Source organism: Microtus ochrogaster, unplaced genomic scaffold (genome assembly GCF_000317375.1).
Source record: "Microtus ochrogaster isolate Prairie Vole_2 unplaced genomic scaffold, MicOch1.0 UNK44, whole genome shotgun sequence".
NCBI classification, from domain to species: Eukaryota; Metazoa; Chordata; class Mammalia; order Rodentia; family Cricetidae; genus Microtus; species Microtus ochrogaster.
The window spans coordinates 1,587,427-1,597,893 of NW_004949142.1; the positions used below are offsets into that span (position 1 = coordinate 1,587,427).

The 10,467-nt window shown below is 54.7% G+C and overlaps 2 protein-coding genes across 6 annotated transcripts in view; one reads left to right on the forward strand and one right to left on the reverse strand.

The window, feature by feature from the left end:
* Window positions 1–5,646, reverse strand: part of Acbd4 (acyl-CoA binding domain containing 4) — an 11,119-nt gene extending 5,473 nt beyond the window's left edge. Inside the window, exons 1-10 of one of the 5 annotated variants that reach the window (XM_026777039.1) lie at window positions 5,438–5,456; window positions 4,231–4,355; window positions 3,657–3,792; window positions 3,389–3,507; window positions 3,009–3,129; window positions 2,853–2,937; window positions 2,472–2,592; window positions 2,133–2,219; window positions 1,564–1,794; window positions 837–976 (exon numbers count right to left, since the gene is read on the reverse strand). In XM_026777039.1, coding sequence (XP_026632840.1) covers window positions 837–976; window positions 1,564–1,794; window positions 2,133–2,219; window positions 2,472–2,592; window positions 2,853–2,937; window positions 3,009–3,129; window positions 3,389–3,470 — 867 coding nt within the window. In that variant the 5' untranslated portion in view covers window positions 3,471–3,507; window positions 3,657–3,792; window positions 4,231–4,355; window positions 5,438–5,456. The other 4 variants (XM_026777040.1, XM_005369081.2, XM_005369082.2 and 1 more) reach the window with 4 other exon arrangements.
* Window positions 5,647–5,679: 33 nt separating this feature from the next.
* Window positions 5,680–10,467, forward strand: part of Plcd3 (phospholipase C delta 3) — a 21,452-nt gene continuing 16,664 nt past the window's right edge. Inside the window, exon 1 of the mRNA XM_026777038.1 lies at window positions 5,680–5,852. Within this exon, the coding sequence (XP_026632839.1) occupies window positions 5,702–5,852 (151 nt within the window). The 5' untranslated portion in view covers window positions 5,680–5,701. The remainder of the gene's footprint in view (window positions 5,853–10,467) is intronic.

Consider the following 10,467-nt stretch of genomic DNA (forward strand, 5'->3'; position numbering starts at 1 on the left):
GATCTCTGTGAGTTCGAGACCAGCCTGGTCTACAGAGCTAGTTCCAGGACAGGCTCCAAAGCCACAGAGAAACCCTGTCTCAAAAAACAAAAAAACAAAACAACAACAACAACAAAAAAAAAACACTTAGGCAGGCCATACATTGGTGGCACAGGGAGGTAGAAGCAGGGACCTCTGTGAGTTCATAGTCAGCCTGGTCTACAGGGCTAGTTCCTAGACAGTCAAGGCTACAAAGAGAAACCCCAACTCGAAAAGTAAAAAAACAAAACCAAACAAACAAACCAAAAAGAAACAAACAAACACCACTTGGGCAGCCGGCTGGGACAGGCAGATTCACAGAAGAGCAGCCCAGGCTACACAGTGAGTCCCTAACCAGCCTAGGTGATGGCTTGAGTCCCTATCTCAAACAACACCAATAAAAACAAAACAAAGGGACATTTAGAAAAGGGGTGCGGGCAGATGACAGGAGCACAGCTGAACAGTTGGGGCAAACCCTAAATCTAGGAACTGGAGTGCTGGCTGAGGGCCCACAGTGACCTCATCCCAGTGCAAAAGCAGACACTCTGTGGCCCTTCCAACTCTTGGGGATGACTCCCAGCTTAGTTTTTCTTGGGCTGGGTTATCAGTGAGGGGTTCCCCTTTCCTCAGAGGCTCTTCCCACACTCCCATCCGATGGCTTCCCCGACTAGAACAGAGGCCACACCACTCAATTTTCTGCACAGAGCAGTGGACGGTGGAGCCATGGGACCAAAGCCCCAAACAGCCCAGTGAGGAATCCAGGGTGGAGTCCTGAGGCGCTCTTGCCCAATCTCTCAGTGAAGGAGGGGGACACTCACCTGCTCCTGTGGCTGGGACTTGCTCTCCAGGCTCTGTAATCTCCTCTGGACATTCCTCATGCTTTCCTGCATGGCCCGGACCGTCCCCACCAGCCATTTGTCCAGTTCCTGGGGCCCCATCAGGCTACCTTCCAACCCCTCTGTGGAGCATAGAGACACATGGCAGGGGATGCAGGAGACAATTTACACACGCCGGGGCAGGTCCAGAGAAGTCTAAGAGCGTGCTGTCTCTGTCCTCAGTGTGGCCTTTACAGCGCCCATTCCCAGGACAGAGTAATGGGCCGCTGGCTGGCATGGGGCTGACCTAGCACTGCCACCGATGAGCTGTGTGACTCCTGAAAATGAGGGGACGATGTCCTCTTCCTCACGCACCTGGTGTGCTCAGGGGACTAAACAACAATTTAGGAAAGTGTCCCTTTGGTGATTCAGCACGCAGGACATTCTAGACCAGGACAAGGCAGACACAGAACTCACAGTCTCCCTCTGAGAATTCCAAATGGGAGGAAGAGGATAACTTCCGGCCACCATGCACCTGTGTCTGTAAGCTGCCTTTGCTGAGGGCGCAGAGGCCAGCAACCTCAGAAAACGCCAGGCCAGGGACTGTGCTCACCTTAGGCTGTTGGGGAGCCCTCCCAGACTGCTCTACTGGACTTTCCACCTTTGTTCTAAGAGATCAACACAGGGAAAGCTTGGGGTACCAGGACCATGGGCAGGACAGAGAGCTCACCTTTTTCACTGGGGGACTCAGGGTTGTCTCCGGTGTCCAGCTCTCGGCCAGCTGCTCCCCTCTGCTCCGTGCAGACCTGCTGAGCTGAGTCGCAGGTCTCAGGGTGGAGGTGGGGCAGCTCTGACCCGGGAGGAACAGGGGAGAAGAGGGACGGTCTCACCAACTCTGGCTCCAGCTGCTCCAGAGAATCACAGAAAACCTCCAGGTCCAAGTCCCTGGGTGGCTGGGGCTCTGGAGAGGGAAAAGGCAAGGCTCTTGTGAAGGGGAGCTGCACTGGCATTGGGGTTCCTACTCTGGAGGGAGGGGAGAGTGGGCAGCTGAGTAGCAAGTCCTTCCTCAGGTACTATGTCCTTCCTCAAGTACTGCCATAGCAGGTACTATGGGCCCAAGACACGAGACCCTGAAAACGGCCTCAGAGCCTTCCCTTGGCCTCTGAAAGCACAGGAAGTCTTAGTGTCCCTGGACATGCTGGTATAAAGGGGACAGCGTGGCACCAAGTGTCTCCTCTCCTGAAGGTGTTCCTTCCCAGTCTAGGCATGGCTCTGTATCTCTCCTGCCCAATGGCTAACCTGGACTTGGAGGTACTGGCTCCTTGGGGAGGCAAGAAGGCTCTGGAGCAGTCTGATCGTCTCTGTGCAGCGCTGGCTCTTTCCAACCTGTGGAGACACAGCCCGTGAAGCGGGGGCAGGGGAGAGGCTGGCATCTGCCGGTGAGATCAAGTCCCTTGTCCCCATTAGTCATGCATACGAGCTGATAACTAGCCCAATGGGGCACTGATTGAGGTCCTTACAGATAGCACACCTGGGGCCCTTTGCTCCTACTGCCCGCCCCACACAGCAGCCACCCACCAGCCCACACCCGAGGCAGTTCGCTCTGTATTTTCAGGGCTCCCATCCTGGAGATCTGACCTGTGACCCTTCTTAGGAAGGTGTCTGGGGGCCTCGGCGTGTCAGGGATCACCTGGTACAGGGGCTCAAAATAACCAAACATATCTTCCGCCACTTCGCCCAGGGGCACTGTGTCAATCACCTGTGCAGGAAGGGTTCTAATGGGACAGGCTGGCTCCTCCCACTCCCACCCCAATTCCCTCCGGGTGGAGCCTCTCCCCTTACTACTTTCTTCCCATGTACCTCCACCTGGCATCAGTCAGGATCAGACAGAATTGGGAGAGAGGGCAACAGAAACGTGATTTCCCAAAGGATATCAACGGATAGGAAACATGGAAGCGCACCCCTGGAAGAGTGAGGGGCAAGCCACCCTTAGGGACTGAGCGCCACAGCCCTAACTACCTTCTGTGCCACCAGCTTCATCTCAGAGATGTAGGCAGACATGGCTTCCCCCCTGCTCATCTTGCCCAGGCTGTTCCAGGCATCCCTAGGAGGCAGAGGGCTGTCAGAAGCTGGATGACAGCTGGGGCATTTGTACCCTGCCCGAGGGAAGCTCACCACTTATAACGTCCAATGGGATCCCAGAACCCAGGCCGGGGGACCAGGCAGGGCCCCATGGTAGCCTGCTTGTAGTAGCTGTAGAATCGCAGCATCTCTTCATAGGAGGGGCGGTAAGAGCCTGGACAGAGCGGAGGGTTGGGAAACAGAGGGCACCACATCAGCCCCGGTTCCAAGAGGATGAAGGGGGCACCTTGGGAGGGCAGAGGCGGCTACGGATCCCACCCCTGGCATCTAAAACAGGAAGCAGAGAGGAACCCCACCACAGTCTAGGGAGGAACTTGGTTGTAAACATTGCAGGGTTCAGGCCAGGTTCCATTTGGTGGTCGGAGCCTAAGCAACCATCCTGAACCCCAAAATGTCAATCCCTACAGCCTCACCATTCTTAGGCAGGCTCTGAATGACGCTGACGGCTGCCTGGAACTGTTTCTGGCAGTCGGGCTCTTCCTCCTCAGTGCCCATGCTGCTCCAAGCTCGGGAGCCCTACTTTGGAGCAACTCTGCAAGAGCGAGTGTCAGTGTTACCAGGCCTCATGGTCCACGGTGGCATTGTAAACAACCGGTCTAGTTCCCAGAGAGGCAAACAAAGTCCCAAGACCTGAATGCTACCCCAGGAGGCCAGAAGTTGAGCTGAGGGTCCTTCTCCTACCTCAAGGCAGCGTCAATGGGGCCAGAGTGGCGAGGATCACCAGTGTGGCCATGAGTGGAAGGAGAGGCAGGTGGCAAGGGTCTCAGAGCCGTGTACGTCCCCAGATGCACCTCTCGAGGTTGCCCATTTCCAATTCCTGAACGGGCGAATCAGCGAGCGAGGAGGAGTCGGGACGGGGGTGGGCACAAACAGTCACCCTGGCTTCCCGCGCCCCGGCACCTCACTCAACCTTAGGCGCCCACTGCCGGGACACCGGGGTCCTCTTCTCACCACTAACCAGTGGTTTCGGATTGACCTCTGGGTTTTAGGGGGGCAGGAATAGGGCGGGATGCAAAGCGAGAAGAAAATTAAAGCCAATGAGAGGCACCGTTTCACATTCGGCTTTTATATCCTACCCAGTCAGAAAGGCTCTTTCAAGAGTATGCAAATAGTTTCACTCTGCCTCTCCCATTCAGGCGGGGCTGAGTTCTGGGTCGCACTCCGCACAGCCCGACAGCCAGAAGCGGGCTGCAGCGCCTCCCGGTGGACACACTGAATGGTCGCGGCGTCCGCGCGCCCCCTGGTGGACACTCACGGGAGTAGGTCGGCTGATGCTGGCCCCGCCTATCCGAGACACTGCCACCCAGTTCTTGGAACGCGTCTACGCTGGCAATAGAGGCAAGTTCTGGAGCCCGGCGTTCCGCAGAAGGGACGCTGGAGCTGAGTTTTGGAAAAAGTCAGAGTAAACCAGAAAAATAACGAAAAAGAACATTCCTGGAAGGAATCAAAAATCAAAAGCCGAGGGCTGGAGAAATGGCTCAGTGGTTAAGAGCATTGCCTGCTCTTCCAAAGGTCCTGAGTTCAATTCCCAGCAACCACATGGTGGCTCACAACCAGCTGTAATGAGATCTGGTGTCCTCTTCTGGCCTGCAGGCATACAAGCAGACAGAATACTGTATACTAAATAAATAAATGTTAAAAAAAAAAATCAAAAGCCGAGGCGAAGGTTTGACAATTAGTAAAAAAATTCAAGATCGCAGAAAGGGTGGGGACTCAAGCAAGCACACAGAATTGCTGGGACTTGGATATATGGGGACAGAAAAGAGCAGGGCAAGTAGATAGCGATTCTAGGAGCCGGGAAACACAACTTTTAGCGTGGGACGCCTGGCTGTCTGCCGCTGCCAAGTGCCAGCTCTCTGTCCCTACCCAAAACTTGTGCTTGAGAAGCCACCTGGACAGCCCACCCTTCGCATTCACAAGTGTACACCTAACACTACGTCGGCTCCCATAAAAGGAGGTTTTCCATGGGCTGACGTCACCAACACTTTCTCAGAGTGCGATGCAGATCCTTTGACCAAGGATGGAGTGTCGCTATGGTGTACTAAGCCTCTTAAGCTCTGAACCCCAGAACCAGATTCTGGGACTCTAAACTTAGTCGCAGATCAGTCCAGACCAGTTAGCTTCGAGACGTCCACCACTAAGGGGTGGCTACTGGCTCGGAGCTGAGAGGTTAATCCATGACGTCACTGCCTCAGCCTCCCGCCCCCATCCCTGCGCAGCTCGGTTCTGGGGTTCTATGGGCTTCCCCCGCCCCAAGGACCCTTTAGCCCAGCACGAGCCTCTATAGATCTGTCCCCTGCCTAGCTCCCGAAAGGACCCGGCAAAAGTGGATGAAGCAGGGTCAGAGTCCCCAGAAAAAAGGGTCTGTGCTAAAGGGTATTCAATCCCCTCTAACAGGGACTCTGGCCACTGGTGTGGCGGAGATCCGGGGGATCTCTGGGGAAATGGAAAGATGGACTCACTAGCAGAGGCGAACGCGTAGACACGGGGGACTAACAGCTCCGGGCCCGGGGGTCCCGCAGGTGCCTCGCACCGCCCACTTCCAGCCTCGCTCCGCCCCCTCCACCTCGTCCCTCCCTCTCTCCCTCCTCCCGAGGTCTCCTCCTCCCAACTCTCACGGCGCCGCTAAGTTTCTTCGCTCGGGACCGCGCACTGGGCGCGGGCTGGGCGCAAGCTGTGTGCCGGTTGACCCGTCCTCGCTCACAGATCCCGGGCCCTCCAAGTCCATGCTGTGCGGCAGCTGGAGAAGATGCCGTCGCTCTCCCGAGGAGCCCAGGGTGTCCGCCCAGGTCTCAGCTCCCCTCGCGCTCCCGCCCTCGCCCGCGTCACCGGACAGCGGCACCAAGAGGCCTGGGCTCCGGGCACTGAAGAAGATGGGTCAGTGACACGCAAGGATGGGTCCGGGTGGGCACGAACTGTCTCCAGGGACAACCTGGAAGGAGCGGGTGTATAGGCCAACGGGCTTCCCGAGGGTGCGTGGCGCTGGGGAGGATCTGACCAAGAGCATCAATACTGTTCCAGATGGGGCTCACACCTGGGGGTCACCAGATTCCCAGGCTGTGCCAGAAGGCTTGGGTGTTCAGTCTCACTAGGAGGCTCCCGCCGGGCGGTACTGGAGTGAGAATTTGGGCTAGGGGCATTGATAGGGTCGCAGGAACTGGAGAAAGGAGGGAGAGATAAAAGCTTGGAGTTAGGTTGGGGTTGTAGCTCAAATAGAGTGCTTTGCTTAGCTGTAGGTTCGATCTCCAATGTCACATTCCTAGCATCTCATCAACTTGATGTTGGTTAAACTCCCAGCATTGGAGAGGTAAATGGATCAACAGTTCAAGGTCATTCTCCCCTACAGGGTAGGTTAGTTAATTCACATATCCCAACTTGGGATGTGAGAGCTCTGTCTCAAAATATTCATTAAAAATTTGGGGTGTGCTCACCTCCCTCCCTAGTGGGCATCTCATAGCACCTGCTGCTCTTGGCCCTAAGGAGCTGCTTACAGAAGGCCTCTGGAAGATTCTAGACTCCCAAAAGCCAGCCCTGTAGCTCTCAGGACCTCTCTGCCAGAGCAGCCACAAAGCCCTGGCATGGCTGAGCGAATGGTCTGAGAATGCCCAGGTTCCTGCTCCAGAAGTGAGTACAGTCGCTGGTTCTCAAGAAGCCCTGGAGTCAGCCCAGGGCTGTGGTGGTTTGTAGGTGTGTCACTCACCTTCCTGAGGTAGGTGGCCTAGTCCCCATTTCACAGAGGAGGAAACTGACTCAGACGTCAAAGGATTTCATCTAGGTCACTCAGACTACCATCACAACTGGTGTGCTCAGAGTCTGGGCAAAATAGGACTTGCGGGGCTTGAAGAAGGGACAGAAGTGAAAGCCCTTTATAAACTGTAAAGTGCTGAAAACCAAAGTACTTTGTTGGGACTGCCAACCTCCACACTGGATTCAGGGGTCCCAAATGCCAGCCTTGGCTCCCCTCCACAGCTGCCCCTTCTTCTTCTTCCTCATTCCACCTGAACGAGTCGGATGCCGCTCTGTGCCTAAGGCAGATCTTTGTGCCCCGCCCTCCATGCAGTATTCAAGAGATCAATATTTATAGACCCCAACAACAGACAAAGTAGACACAGTCCTGCCCTCAGAAAGCTAAACGACAAAGTAAGAGTCAGAAGATGGGCCTTGAGGAAGGTGGGGGAAGCAGATTGTGATGCTAGGGAAACAGAGGGGAAACACTGGAACCCAGAACTTAAAGGATGCTCATGTGGATAGGAGAGAGTCAGAAGGACCCCTGGGGTCCCTCTCTGTAGAGTGATAGGCTTTGTTTGCATGGCAGGAAGGGTCCCAGAAAGGTCCCTGGCAGGAAATGTAACTGAGTCAAAGGAGTGGGTGGACGGACAGTGGGGTGATCAAGATGGGGGCGAAAGGAGGCAGAGGAGTAGCTTGGAAAGAGGTGTTGGGGCTCTGGCAGGAAGGGGAGGAGGATCCAGAGCCACCAAGAGGAGCCGGGGATGGCTCCCTGATACAAAATCAGGAGTCTCTGGGAAGAGGCGGCACTATTCTGTGGCCTCCTGGTTTGTGGAGAGGAGTTGGCCGAGTGAGGCAACCTGCCGCTGAGGAAGGGCAGGGCTCTCAGGAGAAGCAGCCTGAGCCAGCCCCCTAGGAGTTATGGATGTTGCTGGAGACAGAGACAAAGTTCCCACACACCAGCTATCCTGTCCTCCTGTGCCCATTTGCTGAACCCCATCAGTGGCCATGGTACTAGGCCAGGGGCTGAGGCGGCAAAGCAGGGTGGCAGAGGCTTGCCCTAGAGGCACGTAGTGTATGAGAAGGAGATTTGTAGGCACATAATTACAGGAGAGCCCAGTCTGGCACGTGTCAGCTGAGCATAGCTCTGGGTAGTTCATCGTGGAACTATGTACGTATCAGAACATCTTCTGTGCCCTTCCTACCACTGGCTGGTTCTGTCCTGTTGAGTGATTGCTGAGTGACCATAGAGATAGGAATTCCAGTGTGTAGGGAATGCCACCTCCCCCAAGCAATGCTGATCTCCATGTTGAGCCCTTGGATAAAGGCAGCAACAAGCTCAGTGGGCCTATGGCCCAGCCCCGTGATCCCCAAATGGCTAAAGCCCAGGCCTGTCACCAAGGTACCTTCCTTCCCCATCTGCTCCTCCCAAGATGACCCTCATCATCCCCTATCAGGCTGAGAGAAAACAGCTCTTATTTCAGGTCAAGGAACTAGAACAGGGAGTATCTCAAAGGGGCCCGCGGGAGGAAAAGGCCGGTGAAGCCACAGTCGGGGGGAATGAGGCCAAGGGCAAGGGAGGAGAGAGTGATTGAGTGGGGGCCATTGGCAGTGCTGGGCTGTGCCTGAACATGACTGCTCACTGAGCTTGCCTCAGACTTCATCCTGCTTATTTCTGTCATTCCTGGAGCATGTGTCCTCCTTAGTGACAGAGAGACGGGAGATGGCAGGGTAAAACCCCCGCCAGGCAGCCATTAAGAAACCCTGGCTGCCTGCCACCCACAGTCAGAGTTCCAAGGACACACTTTATTAGCATAGTTAATGAGCTCTGACACCTTCATACCATCGTGCCGCGTGTACCATCTCATTTAGCGCTCACAGTCATGTGAGAGAGACCGTACCCTGAGCCTCAGTTTACCAGGAGGTAACAGGCCCAGAGAGGGATCAAGGCTAGAAGGTGACCCATGCCTAGAATCCCAGCTTTGGAGAGATGGAGAGGCCAGCCTGGCTTACATATTGAGTTCCAGACCAGAAAAGGCCATGCACCAAGGCTTTGTCTCAAAAGCTAAAAGTGGCGGAGAGATTCAAACCCACGCCGTATGGTCCAGAGTCTAGGCTCTAAACACAGAAGTGAAAGAGATGTTCATCTGAGAGGGAATGCTGTTCCTCAGAGATGGCCTCCCAGGGCTGCCAATGCAATTCAGGATGCTAGATTGTTTTGGTTTGGGATTTTTTTTTTTACTTTTTTTTTTTTGTTTTGTTTTGTTTTTTGTTTTTTGAGACAGGGTTTCTCTGTAGCTTTGGGGCCAATCCTGTAACTAGCTCTTATAGACCAGGCTGGCCTCGAACTCACAAAAATCCTCCTGCCTCTGCCTCCTGAGTGCTGGGATTCAAGGCGTGCACCACCACTGCCTGGCTTTTTTTTTTTAAACAGGGTTTCTTTGTATAGTCTTGGCTGTCCTGGAGCTCGCTCCATAGACCAGGATGGCCTCGAACTCACAGAGATCCTCCTGTCTCTGCCTCCTGAGTGCTGGTAGAGTAGAGGTATGCGCCACCACCAGTGCTTGGCAGGATGCTTGATTTGAATGTTGGGTGGACAAAGAATAATTTCGGACATACATATGTATCTGCTACCTCTAGAAAGCGTGTGTAAGTTGTAAACCCGTGGTTATTTGTAACTGTTTTTGGTCTGGTACTGGGGATGGAACCCAGAGTCTTGAGCATGCTGGATCAGCACTGACCAGCATCTCCAGCCCCATGGGCTGCGCTTACACTAAAACGGTATCTGTTGTTATCTTAAATTCACCTGTAAAGGATCCCCTCCATTTTTGTGTTGTTTTGTTTTATTTTTCCCCAGCAATTGCTTTCTCTGCAGCCTGTCTGTGCCTGTGAGCTCAGGCTCCGCCCAGACCCCTAATTCTCTCAGTGAACTGAGGGCTGAGTAGGCACAAGCTTGTACTCACCCTCCCTGCTCGCCTCACTCCAACAAGCTCTCCTGGGTGAGGGGCTTTCCCTATGGCCTGTCCAGGATGTTCCCTGCAGGGTGAGTTGGGCTGGTCTGAAGTGGAGATGGCAGGAAGGGGACTTGAAGGGACCTTAGACCTAGCAGGAGCCTGGATTGGGTGGTGGAGAGGGCAGGGCAACCTTGTAGCCTCCCCCTCCCCCCATCATCATCCCTTGACCCTGGTTCACGCCTTCTTCTGGCCCAGCCAAGCCCAGAAGGCGCCACACCCTCAACTCCCTGGCCTACAGGCCTCTGGGGGAAGCCCTGCCTACACTTCCTGCTTTTCTTGATTTTTTTCCAGGAATGCTATAGAGAGCACTCCCTCCCTCTGGCCTCCATGTGATGGTCAGCTAGAACCAGGGGAACATCCCTGGTACCTGGGACAGTGGGGCTGGCCAAGGGCCTAGGGCTGGAAGGTCACTGGAAACATGACTGTTGCATTGTGTGTCTTTCCCAGCACTTCATGGACCCAGCCATGAGGAAATGCTGCTGCCTCCCACTCCCCACACACACACTTTGGCAGGAGCAGTTGACTGCCCTGTTCCTGCATGTCTCACATTCCTGACAGAGCCCTGTGTGTATTTCCTGACTATCAGGGCAGTGTACACACACACACACACACACACACACACACACATACACACACACACACACACGCTGCCTGTTTTCTTCCCCAGGCTGACACACACAGCCTATTTTCTTCCTCAGACTTTCTCTCTCTCTCTCTCTCTCTCTCTCTCTCTCTCTCTCTCTCTCTCTCTC